This window comes from Protopterus annectens, chromosome 2.part2 (assembly GCF_019279795.1).
Source record: "Protopterus annectens isolate FY-2018-M chromosome 2.part2, PAN1.0, whole genome shotgun sequence".
NCBI lineage: Eukaryota > Metazoa > Chordata > Ceratodontiformes > Protopteridae > Protopterus > Protopterus annectens.
Genome location: NC_056730.1, coordinates 539910400 through 539933211, shown reverse-complemented (window position 1 = coordinate 539933211; position 22812 = coordinate 539910400). Strand labels below are relative to the sequence as shown.

General features: G+C 40.4%; 1 protein-coding gene across 4 annotated transcripts in view; it reads right to left on the bottom strand.

Moving 5' to 3' along the window:
• LOC122795706 overlaps positions 1–22812 on the bottom strand; it is a 1598363-nt gene that overhangs the window by 925871 nt on the left and 649680 nt on the right. For all 4 annotated transcript variants that reach the window (XM_044064005.1, XM_044064007.1, XM_044064006.1 and 1 more), the window contains exon 3: positions 12053–12165. In XM_044064005.1, coding sequence (XP_043919940.1) covers positions 12053–12165 — 113 coding nt within the window. The remainder of the gene's footprint in view (positions 1–12052; positions 12166–22812) is intronic.

Below are 22812 nucleotides of genomic sequence, written 5' to 3'. Positions count from 1 at the left end.
GTTTGTTTCTAGGGCTCAGTATGGGCTTACTTCTGGTAGGTACAGCAGCCACAACCTCTGTGCAGCCATTGACATGGTTGTACAGAGTTTCTGACAGCAATTATTAGTAGGCTGCTGTGTTCTCGGGGTTTGGAGGAGCACTGAATTTTGACAAGCCATCACTTAATGAAAGGTAGCCTGCCTTGAAATAGTTCCTGTTACTGGTTTTACTGCGGTTATAGAGATGATTTTCATTTTGAAGGAGACAGCTTTGCGCTCTGCCTTTAACAGGGAGGGGGTTGCAGTGTTCTCCCACATTTGTAAGTACAAGGTCCAGTATGTTGGAGCTTCTAGTGGAAGCTTTCACTGTTTGGTCAAGGATGTTTATATTGAGGAAGTCCAAGAATCTCTGTGTCTGTAGATTTGATGCCATGTAGGATTCGTAGTTTATAGAGGGGTAATTAAAATCTCCCATGAGTAAGGTGTTAGGCTTGATGCTAATTGTCTCCAGTAGGTCCAAGTATGCATTGTGATCTTCTTGGCACGGGTCTATATTAGAACACCGAACATTCAAAATGTCGAGTGTTCTACTATCGAACCCAAGCAATCGAAAAAAAAAAATATCGAACATTCGGAACAGCAAATTTTTTTTAGGGAAAAAATTTCCTGTTCCAAAACACATACACACAACACAAGCACACCAAACAAACAGCAATCCACACACATACACCTAAACTCTAACACCTAACCCTACGGTAAACTATACAAACACCACTAACTATCCACTTACCTTAACCCAAACCCTAACCCAAAGGTCCGTCACTATCACGCATTCACCTCACCCGCGCCCTAACCCTAACTCACCTAACCCACCCTAACCCACACGTCCACACAATCACACACTTACCTGACCCACGCCCTAACCCTAACTCACCTAACCCGCCCTAACCCACATGTCCACACAATCGCACACTTACCTGAACTCGACCTGTAACTTTCCACCAGAGAGCTGAAAATACCGAAGCAACAGAAACAGACAACCAAATTCATTCCCTAGGAAAGAATTTGGTTTCCTGTTACTTTGATATTTTCAGCGTTCGCTGAAAACGGGTCGATATTAGAACACCCGACATTTCAAATGTTCAGTGTTCTAATATAGACCCTCTTGGCACATGCAGGGTGGGCTATAGATGGCTAAGATATAGTATGGTATTTTATCTATGGTGATCTGCACATGGAGGAACTCCAGAGTGTCATCCCGTTGGACCAACCTAGAAGTATGCTTGTAATTGATATATATCAGGACACCTCCATCTTTAGCCCTTGTCTGTGTAACTACTAGTCTATAAGTGTGGAATGTTCCTGAAACCTTGCACTTCCAGGGTACTCTCTGCTGTTTTAAACCATGTCTAAGTATACTGATGTCTAAATTCCTGAGTGTCAGCAGGGCTTGGAAGGAGTGTAGCCCTGGAATTATGTAGTAACACTGTGAAGTTCATTATGGTTGATTTTGCTATGATGGTAGGTTTGTTAATCTGACATTGCCTAAAGAAGGCATTATGGAGGTGGATACAGTATTAGCCAGTATTAAAAACCCTAGAGGAGACGGGTACATACCGTCCTTGGCAAAGCAACGTGTTCTGTTTACCATGTCCTCCCAAGCTGTCAAATACTGGATCCCCTTTGTGGGATATGCGGGGAATGACAAGCATAACTTCTTACAGGGACTGAAAGTGTTGTCTTCAAATGGGTGTTAGGCACCACTGGAGATTTGAAATGAGAATATTCCAAAAGCAATATAATAGTTAGTATATTTAAGTCTGGATTTACAGACATTCAATCTTCATCTTATGGGACTCTGCATTCCAAGTTGTGATATTTCAAACAGTAATCCTCCTCACTACTGGTGGTGGACCCTTGTGCGCCCCCCCCCCCCAAGGCTTTCCTTTGTGGTCTCTCTCTGACATTTGTTCCTTATACTTACCTTTTTTCCTCCACAAGCCTGACATTTACTTGCCTGTGACAGTAAAGGCCACATTTGAAGGGGTAGTTCCTTTAATATGTGGTCAAGATGGAGTCAAGATATGTTTAATAGTTTGCCTTGTCTAACCTCTTTCCTCCAGTCTCCCAAAGACTTCAATAATGAGGTTCCCAAATAGCTCTCTTTGTCCAGTGGTCCATTAGTAAGTCCCATTTTGACATCATCTGGCAGAGGATGTAGGAATTTTCTAACTCAAAAGTGCATGATAATAGTCACAGAAAAAATAAATTCTTCCTGAGTTCTTAGCATGAATTATTTTAAACATCAGCTATCAGATTATAAAGAATTATTTTACAACAGCACAACAAGAAAAAAACTTTAATTCCACACTCTTTTTGGAACTTTACGTTAAATTCTTGTTTTAAACTTTCATGTCCAAACAAAAAATGACTAGGCTTTGGTTTAATGTAGGTAACAATACAAATCTGACCATATTAATATCAGCAAGAATGAGGAATACCAAAGTCTGAATTCGGTATCCAACGGTGAGAATAAATACACATATCTCCAAGGCACAGTGCATTAGACATATGCAAGCAAAACACCTGCGTCAACCAAAACGTCCTGGCAGACTTCCAAAAAATAGTCTCTTGTAAAATATTTCCTAAAGTTGCTATTAAAAATGTCTTTCTGATGACTTAGTAAAGGAAATAAAGGATAACGTTGTCAGTCCTCCTCAAGCTAACAAACTATTCATTTATAATGCCTGTAGTCCTGTACTTACAGTCCCCTCTCTTTAATTTTTTTTACAACACTCTTATTTCTATTTCAAATGTGTAATATTGACATCCATTCAAGAACTGCTTTATAAAACAGGCTGCACTTATAGTCTTGGTTACCATGTTCTTCACCCCCAAATTATTAAAGCTGAGTAGCAATACACTATGCAAGTCTCGTACTTTATATACAGTATTTCCCTATCACAATATCTATACCAACCACCACCACTATTGCTAAGACTTCCACGACCACTAATGCTACTGTCACCCAATAGCTAAAATCTGCCCACTGTCAAAAGTTTTAGAAAAACTTATCCATGAACAGATTTTGGAATATAGTGCATATAACAGCATTCTCACACACAACAAGGCTTTTGCCTAAGTTACAGTACAATCACATTGTTATATACACACTTACGAATCAGTGCTAAACTAACATCGAAAAGGGGTTACTAAATTAGCAAAATCTTTAGCTTTGAAAAGGGATTCTGAAGCAGTTGACTTCAGCAAAAAAGTAGCCAGCTGTGTGTTTTCAAATGAGGCCATGACATGTTTTTTTTTTATTTTATTTTATAAAAGCTACCTTACCAGCAAACTATTCCTGTTAGCAGGTTCTAACTCTCACTTAGAATCAGTTGCTGTCACTGAAGGTGTCAAGGCTCTGTACTTGGTGTTCTCCTGCTTACAATATTTGTCAACATCCTTCCATGAGATCTCACTCAAATTAACTGTCTTTTTTATGTGGATGGTATTGTTACAAGAGCTAACAAAAGCCTAAAACCAGATAAATCCAAATAGCTTAACCATCACCACCACTAAAACTACATTTATGTTAACTAGACCCTTTAAAGTTTCCCACAGTATCTCTATTACGGATCCTTCTGGCACTCAACTGACATGTGCTACATTTCAGAAATATTTAGGAAATGCATTACCTCAGTCCATCTTATTCACTGCACATACAGAGACCTAGGTGTGATCCACTTAAGTAGTATATACAATATCAAATATTTTCACCACAGAAGCAAAATGTGTTATAAGAATTAGTATGCTGCTCTCCCCTCTGGAGTATGGCCTACCCACTGTTAAACAGTTATAATCACAAAATACCTCTTATTAAAAGCACCAAAGATAAATTCCAAACATGTATACACCTTCCAAGCATTAGAGAACATTACCATGTTGCCTTAACAAAACATAAATGGTCTGTTCTGCCAGAGCATGGTGACTGTTAAGACTTACCACCCTTCACTGAGTAATAATACAATTAATAAAGAGTAGTTTTACAAGAAGAAATGTAATTATTCAGACCACCATACAAACTGCGTAATCACAGAAGAGCTTTCACTAAAGTTGTCACTGCATGTTTTGGCCTGCCAGATAAAATCCAGGAAACTGACAATCTAATATTCCTTCATTAGTAGGTTAAGGCACAACTTCCAAAAAAAAAAAAAGTGCAGCTGCTAATTATGTCTGACTTCATCAATTCATCCATCCATCCACAATCCTTTTTCTCATTTTTGCATATGTGGTTGTGGTGTCATTTCAACAGTGACAATCATACGGAGCTATGTTTTACACTGTCACGTGGCATCATATTACTGCTTTTTTCCTTTAAATAGGGCTGTCCCTATTCATATCAGCATACCTATTTTACTGTATACAATGCAAATAACCTCAACTCTGCTTACAAAACTTCAGTCTTACTACAGGGAAAATCATATTGTTCTACAGCCTAACTTAAGGTCATACCCTATGATCAAGATTTCAAGATAATCCAGCCATGTGCATATCTGTTGACCTACAGATGACTCTCCACATTTACATTTGAAAGTGCAAACCTGCAAAAGGCCAAACACCAAGCTCCATGGAACTCCAGCTCTCGTTTGCTATATGTGAGTGTACTCTGCACTCTATGTATTTTCTTACTAAGAAACCAGTTCTTGTACTGCTAACTGTACAGCAGTTCATTTCTATTTTACCTCACTCAGTGTCAGCATGTGAGATTGAGTCAAATATTTTTGCAAAACCCAAGTATGCAGTATGTGCCGTCAAATCTTCTCTCAACAGATACTTTTAAAAAAGCTTTCCATTGAACCTGCATAAAGACTTTTTATTTTATACAGCTGAGCAAGTCCTTTGTATGTCTGCCTCTCTTTGTCTGCTTTCTTTCATGCACCTGTAAAATTCAATACTTAGGTGAAATTCCCAAAGGTATGACCCTAATACCGATTGCCTCTCTCAATGAGGGTCATGGGCGCCACACGAGGAGTGAAGTTACAATTACCCATCCATTGGTTTAGGTTGCACTTGAAGAGGGTCAGGGAGGGGCTCTACTTCACGTGAATGGGAAGCTTGTTCCAGAGGAGGGGTAGACTCTGGAGATGTATCTTTCTCTCCAGCATGATTTATTCATATCAGAGGCTAGATTAAAATCCCTGGAGTGAGCGACCCTTGTGCAATTCAGTTTACGAATGTGTAACATTTCCATCAGGGCCAGAAAAGAGACTGTCCTACAAGCCAGACACAGACCAACCCTTAGTAGCCTGTAGGAAATGGTACACAGTGATAGGGCTTTCAGTCTGTCTGAGTAGGACATGTTTTGTGTACCCTGTATTTTCTTGGTCAGAAACCTCTGGGGCTTCTCCAGCTGTTGCAGGTGTCTGGTGAGGTACAGGCAAAAGGGTGCACTGTACTCAGTAACTGGTCTGATGAGGGCAAAGTACGACAGAATTATAATGTCCTTAGATGAAGATGCCATTCCTTTACTTATGAGATGTACCACACAGAAGGACTTCCTCACCACTATATACATGGAGGTCGAAGTTCAGATTACTATCAACCTGAGTACCCAGGTCTCTTACCACTGGGGCTACTCTTAGGAAGTGTGCTGTCTACATTGTAATTAGCAGGGGTGCCCATTTTCTCAAAGGGAATAACTATGCATTTTTATGCATTTAGCTTCAGTCCATGGCTTTGGTATCAATCATTTGCCTGCATTAATCCTTTCTACAGTGCACTGGCATCATTGGGGAATCCAATGATTGCTCCCAATTTGCAGTTGTCAGCAAACTTGGTCAGCTACAGGCTGTCCACATTTGTCTGGATGTCTAAGAAATAAATTCTGAACAGTAATGGTCCCATCACAGAACCCTGTTGTGCACCACTGGCAACTTGCCTTTTCCTAGAGGTGATTTCACCCACTTTGACAGTATGTGTCCTGTCGGTGAGCCATTTGGCTACCCACCTGGTTATGTTGGGGTTAATTCCTATTTGACTGAGTTTCTCTATAATACCTGAGTGGGATTTTGCATCAAATGCCTTGGCCAGGTCACCATAGGTGGAATGCACAGTCTTTCTCTCATCCATGGCCTTGGTTGTCTTCTCCAGGTAGTCAACCAGGTTTAACAGACATGATCTACCCTTAATAAATCTGAAAATAGTTGGGTCTAGAGCCTGGAAATTACCTATGTCCTTGTTGATAAGGTCTATAATGATTTTTTTCCATGGCCTTGAAAATATGGCTAGTCAGGCTTATGGGTCTATAAAGCCCAGGGTCAGTTGATAGTCCCCTTTTGTGCAGAGGGATGACTATTGCTGTCCTCTATTCTGCCAGAACATAGTCAGTCCGGAGGCTATGGTTAAATATGGTTTCAAGTGGGTCCACAAGGTCATGTAAGGCAACCTGGGATGTTATCCGATCCATTTGATTCCATGTTTTTAGCCTTAGAGAGCACAGTGATGGCCTGCTCTGTTGAGGCAATAGGCTGAGGAGCGGTGGAAGGTATACTTTGAGGGATGACTGGTGGGGACTGCAGTGGTGAAAGTCATTTCAAATCTGTCAGCTAGCAGGTTGGTTATTTCCTCCGGTTGAGCAAGGGTAGTGACATCCACAACCAGATGCGCGCATAGCTGGGTATTCCTCTTAAGATTTTGGACACAGTTAAAAATGCCTTATGATTTTCCTTAGTTAGGAAGGCTGTTTAGCTTCAAATTTGCTTTGGAGGACTTTAAAAGATCTCAGTAATTTGTTTATTTAGATTAGTGAGCGATTTCTTCTTCTGCTGAGTCAGTTCCCTCTTGTTTTTGGGCATTAGTTTCTTCCTTTTCTTGTACAGCCTGTTTTTATTGGTGGGTCCACCAGGCTGGCTTGATTTTCTGGCTAGACCTGGTTTTAATCTGGTCTGGTACAGTTGATTCCATACAACTGATTAAGTGATTATACAGTGCATTGGTGTACACCTCCACATAGGAGTCTGTGTTTACTATGTTTAGGGGCTTTGAAGTTTCTTATGGCATCACTTAGTAGGGGGTAATTTGTCTTGGAAAAATTCTAAAGCATTTTTGAGCTTGATGGGGTATTTGGCCTTATAATTACTTCAAAAGCGTCTGATTTTTGGACCAATCTCACCAAGGAGGACCCCACATGGGAGGGTGTGCAATGCTCCCCCATGACAGCAAGCACTATTTCTAGGACATTTGAGCCCCTCAAGGGTGTGCTGACTAGCTGCTGCAGGGCATTTGAATTGACAAAGTCCAAGTATCTCTGAGGCAGCACATGTATGGTCATGTATGTTCCCCAGTTGATGGTAGGATAATTAAAATCACCCATGAGTAAGGTGCTGGGTTGCATGGCAAGTGACTTAAGTAAGTCCAGGTATGTGGTATGCTTTTCCTGGTTCACTGTGGGGACCTATAACTAGTGATGATGTGGTAGGGGATTTTTCTATGGTTAATTGGACATGGAGTAGCTTGACAGAGCAATATAGTTTGATCAGTCTCGGTGTATATCCTTTATGAAGATGGATACACCTTCCCTTTTGGTCTTTCCTGTTCAGTTTGTGATCTGAATGTAAGGAAGATATTGTAACCTTGCACAGCCAGGGTGATTTCCATGGCTTTGAACCATGTCTCAGTGACAGCACAGACATCAGCATCTTCCAAGGTGAGGGGTGCTTCCAGGGAGTTAATTTTCTTGTTTAGACTCCTAGCATTGAGCAGGCAGTACCTTGAGTTTATCCAGAGAAGATTCTATTATGTTGGGAGGTTGGTTAATTTCACATTGTCTAAAAAAGGCACAACAGGGGTGGCTAATGCCTTTTCCAATATCCAAAAGCCTAGAGGTGACAGGTGAAGACCATCTCTGACTAACAGAGTGGTCTGTTGATCGTGTCCTCCAAGGCTTACTGATATTGAATCCCCTTAGACTGACACCATAAGTTAAGCCAACTGCTAAAGTCAATCATTTTTGTTTGTACTGTGGCACCATACATGGTGATGGCTAGGCTCATACCTGCATGTGATGCATAATCTGAGAGCTCAGTCATGTCTCTTTTTATGTAGTCCAGGGAGGTAAGTCTCACGTCATTCATAGCCACATGGACTATGATGGAGTCATACTGGTACTTGGGTTGAGTGACTTGAGAGCTTGAGTGACCTGATGGATCCTGGCACCTGATAAACAGCTAACCATAACCTTCTCTTTATCCAGCCTGGTGAGAAGGATATCTGTGTGTTTGACTACGGCATCACCTATGACCAGTACGTTGGAATTTATGGTGTTATACCTTATGGGCTTGCTTGTTGAGAGACTGGTGCGTATGTTATTATGTTTTGTGGTTGATGTTTACTTTCTTGTGTGTGGTTTCTGAAAGTAGAGTTTGGGAGGCTTCTGGGCTTTTGGTATGTTACTAGTGAGCACCTCTGCATATGTGGGTTTACATATTAAGTGTGGGAAGTGTTGTGCATGCTGACAACCTGTTTGGCATTAGATATGTCAGTAAGTGAGAGTCTTGCCTCCAATTCCAAAATGTAACTACACCTCTTACATATAGTGTTAGCTTGTTTTAGGAGTAAATGGTTGTCAGTACAGATGAGACCATTGTTACATTGCCTCAAGATGCCCATGTCCATCAGGCTGGCCAGAGAGATGATGGGAAACTGACCATCTGTGATAGCAGGTTTTTAATGTGTATTTTCTTGGGGAAAGAAATGTATTAATTTGAGTGGCTGCACTGGCAGCCCAGAGACTACAACTGGGAGCTATACTTTCAGTAGTCTATGTAGTCTACAGTAAAACAATAGGGCAACGCTGCTCAGCACTCAAATGAGTTGATCCTAGAGCAGTAGTGGGCTGGTAATGGTTTCACTGATCATTATTTAAAGACAGGGGCATTGCTGAACACCACTGCATGGTGAGCCGCTTCACACAAATGTGAGGCTTAAATATCAGCTGAAATAAACAAATATAAAGCTAGCTACCAACAACAAACCAAACCATAGCTTTAGAAATCAATCCAAAGTCTGATAAATAGAGCTAAACCTAATTTTATGAAATAAAAGCAGTTTGTCTTACTTTTAAAATGTGAGAGTTGTTCTGGAAAGAGATTAGCAGCTTAGTGGACAGAACAAAGCAATACCAAATATTTCCATGTAAGTCAGTGAAGATCTTGTGTCATCTTCAAAGAAAACAGTTCATAGTTTTGTGAAGTTCTTTGTTTGGGAAATCATTTCCCCAAATCAGCCTCGAAGTTAACTGAGGAATTTAACAGCTGAAAGCATATATGGCTTCACAACTCCCTGTCAGTTAACTGAGGTTACTTTTCCCAAGGTGAATGTATGGCTGAAAGAAATTCCAGGTTATGTACAACCTAAATCTGACAACTTTTGCCCTAAATCTGTTTGCGCATGTGACACGTTCATAACTAAGCCATTGAAAAGCATTATCAATGTGCCCCTAGAATCAGGAATCATCCCAGAAGTCTAGAGAGATGACAGTGTTATTCCCTTAAGTCACATGAACACCAGAGTTGGAGTTAGGTTAATAACATACACCCCCAGCTACCAGGATGTTGACAAGGGCACAAGCAGTCCTTATGTCTGCAGTATGACTTCCCCAGAGTGACTCTCACCTCCACACAGTACTGGGCAAATGTGTCCGATACAGAGGGACTATGAGTTAAACTTGACTGGGGAAGGCTTGTGGAAAGGCTTGATGGTCAGCAGACATAGGGCAAAATGGAAAGGTGAAAAATACATTTTACAGAACAGCCAAGAAGACAGAAGCAACTAGGAATTAATGACTAGCCTTGTACCTTCTGAGACACACACATGCGCATGCGCAGGATAAGAAGATTTTTTTTTACTTATAAGTTTTTACTTTATAGCTAGAAAGCAATTAACATTATTACTGTTCTAGATAACAATCGTTAACTTCTTTGCTCAAGAATTACGGAGAAAGCTTAATAAAGAGCTGAAGGATTTTACTGGAAGGGGAATATGGCAAGAGTCGGCTGGGATAAGCTGATTCTTCCAACAAAACAAGTTGGTTTGGGATTACCTGATTTGAAGGGGTACTTCAGAGCTACACAGTTAAGACTCCTATATACAGCACAAGCAGAAAGCTATAATTCAGAGTGCAAAGGGGGGGGGGCAAGAAACAAGGAGAGACTGAAACTTCAGATGCAGATCCTTTAAAAGAACAGCAATAACTACACAGAATATTATATTCATAAAGTAGCAGAGAGCATGCCAAGAACTAAGCCAACACTGGAATGGAGAAAGGAGATTCTGCCAATAGGGATAATTGTAATTAGGGATACAAACAATAGGCAAAAGGGGGCTGGAATTTACCTTACAAAACTGGCAAAGGAACCAAGGTACTGGAAGTAAATAATTAGAGAGGGAAAGGTAATAGAATGGGAAGAGGCCAGACATTTATTTGGAATGGAGGCTAGAGACTGACTTCCCTATCACGGTTTGATATCAGAGTACAGGCAAAAAAAATAAATAGGAGGATCGTAACTGAAAGACCAGCACTGGTAGAGTTTTTAACAGAATCTAGAACAGAAGCTGCTGTTAAAAAAGGAATAATTAGTAGAGCATATAAAATTTTGCATGACAACTTTAAGAATCACTCATGGAAAGAGAGAATGGATAAGCAATTTGCAAAGAAATAATGGGGGATATATGTATGCCTCTCAAATATGCAACAAAGTCTAAAAGATTTTGGATCTTTGCTTGGAAGTATTTACATAGGTATTATTTTTCCCCAGATAGACAGCAAATGTTGGGAGGTATGACAGGGAAGAAAGAGTTTATTGGGAACATAGTTTTTGGGAGTCTAATGAGTTGGCAGACTTAAAAAATTCCCTGCAGACTACTCTATCAGAAACACTGGGTGAGCAAACTGGTATAATTAAGGAAATATTTTTTTTGACTTATGATACAGAATCAGAATTGCCTAGACATAGTAAGGCCTTGCTGAGTCCAATTATGGTAACTGGCAAATAAACAATTTCTAGAAAATGGTAGTGAATACTGCAACCGACATAAAACAACTGGAAATAAAATCTTTAGAAAAGGGTAGGAGCAAATTACATTGAAAATGGGAATTATGGGAACAATACATGCAGAATAACATTTTAGAGGAGGAATTGAGATGTAAAAGAAGGCAGGATTTGAATGAGCTATGTAATGTTTGACTGACAATGACTGGGCAAATTATAAGTGATGTACAATGTTAGCAACTAAAATTACGTCAATATGTTTTGTTTTTATTTATATAAATGCGTAATTTCATATGTCACAAGTGATAATTTAATAAAGATGTTTCCTTGTTAAAAAAAATAATAATAATCAGGGAGAAAGCCAAACATTATGAGGGACAAAGGCCCAAAATTAGGGACAGTTTATATATATGGCTATAAATCACTTAGAACATTAATAGGAGAGAATGTTTTCCATCAGCATGCATTTTCTGGAGAATAAGAAGTACGAATCTCTGCTTGGCATTACTAACTGACTGTAATACTCCATGATTTACCAAAGAATCACAACTTTTAGGAGGGACAGGGTAAAAATATGAAGCAAAATTAGAGACGTTCTACAAAATCAGTGACATTTAAAAGCTATAGAATTCTCACTAGCATCACCAACTGCTGATTAGAATTATGTGCTTAACTACCATATTCCCAATATCATACATAGATTTGCTTTGGGTCAATCACTGATGGAACATTCCTAGTATCATGAAACCAGCAGACAAGGCAGCAAACAGAAGTTTGAAAACGCAAAAATAAAAAATATATAAATAAATTTGCTGCTAAAGATCTATACTACCATTTCTTACATTTCACATTTTTTTTTGTTAAAATACAATCAAAAAAACATCTTAACAGTATAACGCAGACATTTTCATAACTGAATTATTTGATCATTTAACATTTAATCCCCCATCAAAAAAATGCAACATAGTCCCTGAAAGTTGGTATAGTCACATAGTACTTATAACTCCAAGGAAACTTGAACTCACCCAACTTATCAGGATGTATCTGGGTAATCCTGAGCTGGGATCTCTCACCCTGCAGAATCCATACTTGATACTGTTACTGTTGAACTTCTGAGCTAATTCCTCCACACCACCAGCTGCAGGAAAGAGGAAAGAAGGAGACATATTTATCCCAATAAGATTACTAAAATGCAAGCATACACAGACAAAAAATTAATCTTTGAACAAAAATTAATATTTCTCAGACTGCCCTTGTCACTCCCAGTATGAGCAGGGCATAAAATATTTGTAACTTAACAAAAACAGGGTATGAGTGAATATTTATATAGCTATACAATGTTATACTTAAGATATTTCTCCATACAATGCAAAAAAGTGGTCTAAATGGAGCAAATATGTGTGTGACTCAGTTCCCTGTTGAAATGCTGGCACTCAAAATGCTGAATGCCAACAAGCTGAAAAAAAAATACCTAAAACACAGGAGAAACTCGAATCTCGAAAATCACTCTACTTCTTTAAATTTCTTTTTGCAGGAAGAAGCCCCTCTTGCACCCCTCATGTGGGAAGCAAGCCCCCACAGCCCTGAACTTATATATATATATACATATATATATATATATATATATATATATATATATTGTTGTTGTATCTTTCGGCTTTTCCTGGTTAGGGGTCTCCACACAGAAGACCCTTTGGCTGAGAATCGAACAGGACAATGTCTTACTGTAAGGCGACAATGCTACCGCAGCACCACCACCGCAGTGATATATATATATATATATATATATACATATATATCTATATATATATATATATATATATATATATATATGTATAGATATATATATATATATATATATATATATATATATATATATATATATATACATATATATATATATATATATATACATACATGCATATATATATATATATATATATATATATATATATATACATACATTATATATATATATATATATATATATATATATATATGTTGTTGTTGTGTCTTTTGGCTTTTCCCGGTTAGGTGTCGCCACAGCGGAACTCTGGTCCGCTAATGATTGGCATAAGATTTTTACGTGCTGAGTTGCCAGCTCTGATGCACAACCTTCAACGAAGGTACGCCCATTCACGCATGTCTCCACACAGAAGATGCTTTAGCTGAGAATCGAACAGGACAACGTCTTACTGTGAGGCAACAATGCTACCACATCACCACCACCGTATATATATATATATATATATATATATATATATATATATATATATATACTAACTCCGAGATTGCCATATCTTGGAAAATAATGAAGATAACTAAATGTAATAACAACAAATATGGCAGCCAGTTGAACGTAAAATATACTTGAGTTATTTCGGTATTTTGTACCAAAATAAACTCAAGTATATTTTATGTTCGACTGGCTGCCGTGTTTGTTGCCATTACATTTTGTTATTTTCACTACTGGTTTATTGGGCAGTGTGGCGACTTTATTCTCAGAAGTGGAAGTTATATTGTTTTGCATACCTTGGAGAAAAATGAATATTCCAAGAAATAGGATCTCAGACGTAATATATGTAAGTCCATTCTTTCGGCCATTCAGTCTCTGTATTTCAGTCCCAACATTTCAAATGGTTAACATACAATTCAGATCTCTAATCTGCATAAGAATGTCCAGCAAGCAGATTCATGCTTTTGTGAATGAAAGCCAACATGACATCATCCCTTCCATCATGATCTTGCCAAACACGTCACCATCATTTCATCTGACCTCTCCACTCATTCCACTCAACCTTCTATTCTTGGATGATCCACAGAATGTCTCCACATAATTTTTTCAGGGCTAAGCCTAACAGGGCTAGTGAGTCATCCTGCAACCAGACAGAACATAAAAATGAATGCAACTTCCAGGTGTGGCCCCAGGAATAAATGCCAACATTCCTGCAAATTATGAGTCTGTCAAGGAAAAATAATGAAGAGTGCAATGAAAAATAATTCCGTGCCACTGGATGAACATGTCAAGAGCAATAATGGACAAAAACTGAAAAAAATATATGTATATATATATATATCGTGTACAGAATGCCCACTACAACACTGAATCGTCATTTAAACGACTCTGCACATAAGTGACAATTTACCCAGGGAAAGGAAGTGGTTGGCCAACATATGTATGTTTGCCCTTTTCCCCAATACAGTGTGAACTCGGAGTTGGTATAATTAGTTGAGGGGGGGGGGCGCGAAGGTCCCCACCTGTGTGGGTTTGACGTGCTTCGGTGTGGTTTCCTGAGATTGTTGGCCTTCCTGTCTTTCCCATATCTTCTTCATCAAATCATTTACTGCTTTCCTGCACATATGACCAAACCAACATAATCTGTTCTCCTTGACTTTCTCTGCATCTGGGACTACTTTGGCTTTTGCTCTGATGTTCTCTACTTCTTCAAGACCACAGTGTAAATCCCACCATTTATTTCTAGCACTTAACGTCCATCACCTCAAACTTTCTCAATTGCTCTTACTTTCACTCCTCAGGATTTTGCGTATACAGACGTACTGGTTACACTGCTATTTTTAGACCTTACTTTTCAGTTTCTTTGAAATTTTTCTGTGGCACACTACCCATGACACTCTGTGCCAGCTGGCAGCAGTACATGTGATTCTAGCTTTGACCATTTCATTCAGTTTTCCCTTCACCTCAACCACTCCTGCCAGATACTATTTCATTTATCATTGTCTTTGCCTTGCTACCTCATAGAGTTTCTTTGTGTCCTCTGCTTAGTCAATTTCCAGAAGATGGTAGATTTTCCATGATGCATTGTTTTTTCGATTGCAACTTCTCTCTTAGCCTCTTTATTAACCAACTAGTATTCCTTTTTAACCTGGTCAATCCGGTCTTTGGATAACTTCGTGGGCACCTGCATTCTGCCACCAGCTTTTCTTATGTATCTTATTTCTATAAATGGCATATCTGTTCTATAGTCCTGGCACATGTTGTTTTGAGATGTTGCTATTCTTCATCTCCACCTATTTCTCCTTCTTTTTAAGGTGCTAGTGCCCTGAGTATTTCCTTGAACTAATGTGCCTTTGTTCCAGTCAACTTCCAAGTCTTCAGCCAAGCCTCTGATGATTGATCTTAGAGACTTCTCAGACCACTGCTAAGTAGTGAAGCAGTAAAGGTGGGGAAAGGCTCACAGATGATAGAAGAATAATGTATGATGGAACAGTGTAAGACTAACTTAGGACTTGCTCGGTTTTGTTTCCACAGACATAGTGAATGAGTTCTTTAAGGTGAAAAATACTGCTTACTAAGGATGAAACTGTATTTGCAGGTATTGTGGTGGTGCTGCGGTAGCGTTGTCGCCTCACAGTAAGACGTTGTCCTGTTCGATTCTCAGCTAAAGCGTCTTCTGTGTGGAGATGTGTGAATGGGCGTACCTTCGTTGAAGGTTGTGCATCAGAGCTGGCAACTCGGCATGTAAAAATCTACTGCCAATCATTAGCGAACCGGAGTTCCGCTGTGGCGACTCCTAACCGGGAAAAGCCGAAAGACAAAACAACAACAGAGAGAAGCTATTTTCTGAGAATGGACCAGAATGCTGAATATTCAGTTTCTCCATGCAGGTCACTGGCAAGATTGTTCCAGTTTGCTGAGACAACCTTATAAAAGGATTTCTCACTATTTTTTTTTTTTTTTGAAACAAGCTCTTTCCAATGTCTTTACTAAAATGCAGATGTGGAGTATGGTGTCTTTACTAAAATGCAGATGTGGAGTATGGGGTACTAGGAGTGTAGAGGATGTTACATTGCCTTGATTATGGAAAATAATTATGTAACAAAAAGGGGAAGGGTAATTATTAGTGCAGCACATGCAAAGGGCATTTTGTAAACAATAAGAGGTACAGAAAAGGAAGGCAATTGTAAAGATATTTACTGTTTGACAGTGCAGTCATAAACATGCAGTAAAAGTAAATATGAAATGCATTGATGATAGAAAGGTTTGTATCATAGGACAAGAAGAAGTCAGAGAAACAAAGGAATATTGGGTCACTCAAGATATTTCATATTGACAGTCCAACCTAACAATATCATTAAACACAGGGTGTGGTACCTAAGGTAAAGGAAAAAAAAAACTTAGGTAATAGAAAAACACTGTAAACCCAGTATGATGGTCCCTACCTGCCCATCTCACATAACCAACCTGAAAAGCCCATATTTCTCTCACCTTATGCAAAGATGCATAGAGTAGGAGGACACCTAGTCCAGGTGCCCTCCTAGCATTGAGATGCCCATGCAGGTCTCACTAAGAGATGGCAAGGCAGGACTTGTGGAGAATGGGACTGAAATGTCAGGAAGGGCCTGAAGTCAGTGGTAGTGGCCAAAAAAGAGAGGGAGAGAAAGAGAACTTAAGTTCTGCAACAGTTACACATGATGATCAAAAAAGAAGGAGAGCGACCTTGATTGAGAAAGGTGGCAAGAGTTGATGTGACACCCTAACTCCATGTAAAAATGGGGAAAAATGTGGGCTGATGATGAGTAGGCTATCTTATTCAGTTTGTTAGATTAAGGACTAAGGATGGAACACATTTGTTTATCAAGAGAACGCAGATCTGATCTGTTCTGACTAGTACTTAAATATATTTACATATACACAATATATATATATATATATATATATATATATATATATATATATATATATATATGTGTGTGTGTGTGTATGTATGTACATATATATATATATATATATATATATATATATATATATATATATATATATGTATGTATATACATATTTTACATTTGTTAACCGGGAAAGTCCAACTGGATACATATCCATTTTCAGTGGAGGCCCGGGGAGAAAAGCACCAGAAATACAAGAATAATTTAACAAATACAGTTAAAAATATAATACCAACAGTTCAGATAATTAATACAAAGAAAGACTGCAGGAGATAATAAGCTGAGAGAAAATTAGGGAGTAAGTTTGGGTAGTAAGGTGTAGGGAGCAATATAACAACTGAGTAGAAATGCCAGAAGAAATGAGGAAGAGAAAAATATAAAGCAATGAGGATAATAGAGAGGTAGCCTGAGGAGGGAGATTAACCTGGGCTACAGCAGGAACACAGAAAAATATAAAGCAACGAGCATAATAGGGAGGTAGCCTGAGGGGGAGATTAACCTGGGCTAGAGCAGGAACATACAAAAATATAAAGCAATGAGCATAATAGGGAGGTAGCCTGAGGAGGGAGATTAACCTGGGCTAGAGCAGGAACATACAAAAATATAAAGCAATGAGCATAATAGGGAGGTAGCCTGAGGAGGGAGATTAACCTGGGCTAGAGCAGGAACATACAAAAATATAAAGCAATGAGCATAACAGAGAGGTAGCCTGAGGGGGGAGAGTAACCTGGGCTGGAGCAGGAACATACAGAAATATAAAGCAATGAGCATAACAGGGAGGTAGCCTGAGGGGGGAGAGTAACCTGGGCTGGAGCAGGAACATACAAAAATATAAAGCAATGAGCATAACAGAGAGGTAGCCTGAGAGGGGAGATTAACCTGGGCTAGAGCAGGAACATACAAAAATATAAAGCAATGAGCATAACAGAGAGGTAGCCTGAGGGGGGAGAGTAACCTGGGCTGGAGCAGGAACATACAAAAATATAAAGCAATGAGCGTAACAGAGAGGTAGCCTGAGGAGGGAGATTAACCTGGGCTAGAGCAGGAACATACAAAAATATAAAGCAATGACATAATAGGGAGGTAGCCTGAGGGGGGGAGATTAACCTGGGCTAGAGCAGGAACATACAAAAATATAAAGCAATGAGCATAATAGGGAGGTAGCCTGAGGGGGGAGAGTAACCTGGGCTACAGCAGGAACATACAAAAATATAAAGCAATGAGCATAATAGGGAGGTAGCCTGAGGAGGGAGATTAACCTGGGCTACAGCAGGAACATACAAAAATATAAAGCAATGAGCATAAAGTACAGTTTTGTACCTACCATAAATGTAGATGTCTGATAGGTATGCATCTGCAGTCCTAACATATGGGTTGTCCTGCCTCAGGCAGCCCTTCGGTCGGCCAGATTCCAAAGTCTGGTTCTGGCCTCGGCTGATGTCGCACTTCACCCGACGTCATAGCTGCTGTTTATTGGGTATAAAGGCATCAGCTGACGCCATTTTCCTCAGTGTTTTTTGCCCCAGATGCCAGGTGCCCTCTAGGAAGGCTAAATTTGGATAAATGCAAATAATTCCAAACAGTAGAGAGCAAACAATATAAAAATATATATATATATATATATATATATATATATATATATATATATATATATATATACATATATACAAACAAATACACCATAATAGATTCCCCCAGCTAGCGTAAAGAGGGGAAGGAGGGTGGGTAATCCTGACTGCAGATGCATACCTATCGGACATCTACATTTATGGTAGGTACAAAACTGTACTATGTCCTTCAAGGATGCATCTGCAGTCCTAACATATGGGTAGAATACCATAGCCAAACTGGGGGAGGAGGCACTAAGATAAAGATGGTGTAGTTAAGATCCCTTGCAAAACAGCAGTTGCAAAACCTGCTCGGGATCTAGAGTATAAGGGAAGATTGTAATGCTTGGCAAATGTATGCACGGAGCTCCAAGTAGCAGCTTCTAAAATGTCTTTGGTAGCCACTCCTCGTAGGAAAGCTGTAGTGGTGGCTGTAGCTCTTGTGGAATGAGGTCTGATATTATCAGGAGTTGTCTTTCCATGAAGAGTAGCAAAATCGAATGCAATTTCCTATCCATTTTGAGATTGTCTGTTTTGAAATTGCTTTTCCTTGCATTCCTGTTGCATATGCTACCAGAAGCTGGTCAGTTTTTCTGCTGGTCTTAGTTCTGTCCAGATAGTAGCGTAATTGTCTGTGCACATCCAAGGTATGTAGCAGTCTTTCCCCCTGTTCTGTGGGTTGGGGAAGAATGTAGGTAAATGAATCGCTTGGTTCAATGATACTCTGGAGACCACTTTTGGCATAAAGGTAGGGTTAGTTCTCAGAGAGACTCTGTCCTGATGGAAGATAAGGAAGGTTTGTACTGTCATTAATGCCTGTAACTCAGATACCCTTCTTGCTGAAGTAATTGCTAGCAGGAAAGCAGTTTTCCAAGACAAGAATTGTAATTCTGCTGTTGCTGCTGGTTCAAAAGGGGGAAGTGTTAACTTTTCCAGCAAAAAGTTGAGATCCCATGTAGGTAAAGGTGGTTTCCTTGGAGGCTTTACATTTTTGATTCCTGTCATGAACTGCCTGAGTAGAGGATGAGAGAAGACAGGAGGATCCATGTTGTATTCTGCTGAAATTGCAGATGCATGAATATTAATGGAGGAGTAAGACAGGCCCGTGTGGAACAGCTCTGCTAAATATTCCAGGATGTGTGCTATGTTTGCCAATGAGACATTTTCTCCCTTTGCTGCACTCCAAATGAGGTATCTTTTCCACTTGGCTGAATAAGTCTTCCTTGTGGAGGGTCTGCGTGCCTCCAGGATAATGTCCTTAACCCTCTGAGCTAAGCCTGGGTTATTTTGTTTTATGCAATATTCCAAGCAGCTAGCTGCAGTGTTTTCAAGTTTGGATGTAGGATCTTGTAGTTGTCCTGTGTTAGAAGTAAGGGACATAGAGGTAGATGCCATGCGTGTGTCCGAGACATGCTTCTCAGTAGCGGGTACCAATGTTGCCTCGGCCAGTCTGGAGCTATCAGAATTACCCTTGGCTGATCCTCTCTGATCTTCAGTAGAACTTTGTACATCAAGGGAAGAGGTGGAAATGCATATGCTGTCAGGTTTTTCCAGCTGAAGGAAAGGGAGTCCACCCTCCAAGCAAGTGGGTGGTATGCTCTTGTGCAGAATTTCTTCAATTGGTGATTGTGTGGGGAGGCAAACAGGTCTATCTGTGGTAGTCCCCATTTCTTTGTTATGGCTTTGAAGATATCTGGATGCAGCATCCATTCGTGAGCGTCCGTGGTAGTTCTGCTTAAGGTGTCTGCCAGAGAATTTTCTTTTCCTGGTACAAATCTGGCCTGAAGTTGAATGTTGAGGTTCAGGGCCACATTCCACAGGTCCATTGCCATCCGGCATAGAGGATATGAATGTGTACCTCCCTGTTTGTTAATGTACCACATGACTGTGGTATTGTCCATCCTTATCAGCAGATGACCCTGTTGAAGGAGTGGTCTGAATGCCTGGATCGCAAGTTTCACTGCCAGCATCTCCTTTAGATTTATGTGTAGATTCAGCTGGTCTTGGGTCCATAGGCCTTGTATACACTTGTCCATCATGTGTGCCCCCCATCCTAGGTCTGAGGCGTCCGTGGTGATGGTCTGGCTTGGCTGTGGTTTGTGGAAAGGCAAGCCTCTGTTCAACTGACAGGCCTGAGCCCATCACAGGAATTCCTGCTTCAGGCATGGAATTATTGGAATCTGGGCTTCTAGACTGTGCTTGTGTTGAGACCATACATTCCTTAGATACCATTGTAGCTTTCTCATATGCAGCCTGGCATGCGGAACCAATATTATGCAGGATGCCATGTAGCCCAGGGCTTGCAGGACTTTCCTTGCAGTAAGCTGAGTTTGTGTTGTTAATGTCATGAAGTAGACTGGCAGTTGCTTTTGTTTTTCTTCTGTGAGAAAAGCCATCTGAGTTGATGTGTCTAATTCTGCACCCAAGAATGTTATCCTTTGGGATGGTACTAGTCTTGACTTTTGCATGTTGACTGTGTATCCCAAGGCTTGCAACAGTTGTATGACATTTTCCAAATCTTTTGTTAACTTTGCCTTGTTGTCCGCTTGTATTAGGCAGTCGTCCAGGTATGGGTAAATCTGAATTCCCTGAAGTCTGCAATGAGCAATTACTGATGCCAGGCATTTCGTGAATACTCTGGGCGCAGTAGATAAGCCAAAAGGCAATGCTGAGAATTGATAATGCTTTGATCCTGCAAGAAATCTGAGCTGTCTTCTGCAATCTGGTCGTATAGGGACGTGCAGGTATGCCTCCTTGAGATCTAGAGTCACCAGCCAAGACTCCTTGCCCAGCATGGGAAGAAGTTGCTGGAGGGTCAGCATTTTGAATTTTGGAACAATGAGGTATGTGTTCAGTGCGGACAAATCTAGAATAGGTCTCCACTGATTTTCTTTTCTTGGTACAAGGAAAAGCCTGGAGTAAAATCCTTGGCCTTGTTCCATAGGTGGCACCTCTTCTATAGCTCTCATCCTTAGTAAGTTGTTGATTTGTCTTAGAGCGTCTGTTTTTTGGCTTGGTGGTAGGTTTGGCATTCCTCTCTTTTTTGGTAGAGTATGGAAGTGAAACCTGTAGCCCTTGTCTATTGTTTGTAAAGTCCATTTGTCTCCTGTAATGTAATGCCAGTTGTCGGAGAATAAGGCTAGTTTTCCGCCCAAGGGTGCTTCCAGTTGTTCCCTGGTAGGCGGAACTAGAGCCAAGTCATTGTGTCTGTCCTGTAGAAGTGGTTGTAGTTGATTCTGTGGCAGTACTTCTCTGGTTGGTAGGTTGCCACTGACGTCCCCTGTAGGCACCCCTAGATTGACCTCTGCCTCTTGGGCGTCTATTTCTGCCTCTCTGCGCTCTGGAGTTGTCTGGAAAGGACCAATTCTTCGAAGGCCAATTTCTGCTAAACCTCGGAGGTTGGACCTGTAAGAAATCCTTGACTGTTTGGACAGATTTTGCTTTTTCTTCCACCTTTTTTAGAACCTCCTGTGCAGGGGAGCCAAACAAACTTTGTTTCTCCATGGGAGCATCTAGGAGTTTTGACTTAACATGGTCTGGTAAGGATTGTTCTTTTAACCAGGCATGCCTTTGAATCACTGTTCCAGTCACCGCTGATCTAAAGGAAGCCTCCAGTGCATCATAGCCACATTTTAAGAAATGGTTACTGACCTGCTGAGAGTTATGTACCAAATCCTGAGGGACTTGCAGTCTAAAGGTTCAGGAGGAGATAGTTTTTTATTTAGCTGATCTAACAAAAATTCCTGGTACTGAATCATGTGAAATTGACAGTTCAAGGACCTGGCCGAAAGAGTAGCAGAAGTATAAACCTTTTTACCCCATCTCTCTAATGCTCTAGATTCCCTTTCAGAGGGAAGAGGGTTTTTGGCAGAGGCAGCTGCCACACCTTTAGGGCCCTGTGAAATGGTTTCAGGGTCTGCAACAGGAGCCTTATACAAATGGTAGTGTGTGTCCGGGACCCTGTAATATCTGTCTGGCTTGGCAGGGGCCGGAGGAAGAGAATCAGGAGCAGTACAGGCATCATTATATGCATCATCAACAACTGTTAGTACTGGCAGAATGGCTAAAGGCCTATGCTGTGGTAAGTGTAAAAAAGTCCTTAGCCTTTTCCTTGAATCTGAAAAATCCTGGCCCTGCCATTGGAAGTGTTCCCTCATAGCATGCAAGGTTTCCCCAAAGGAAAATTCTTCAGGAGGAGAAGCAGAAGGAATGGAATCTTCTGCATCAGAATCCTCATAAGGAGAATATGGGCCTTCGTGAGGGTCTGAAAGGTCTGAGTCATCCGAGGAATAATCTGTAGAGACAGGTTCCGGGGGTTCAGCCCTAGGCCTCTTGTCTGGAGGGGGCTGAGAGGCCCTGTCTGGGTGAGGTTGGGATCCTCTGATCAAAGAAATGAGATCCTCAGCCAGGCTGAGTATTTGGGAACTAGAGGTAGGCCTATGTGAAGGTGTTTTGGCAGGCAAGGCCTTAGAAGATTTAGCTGCCTTAGCCCT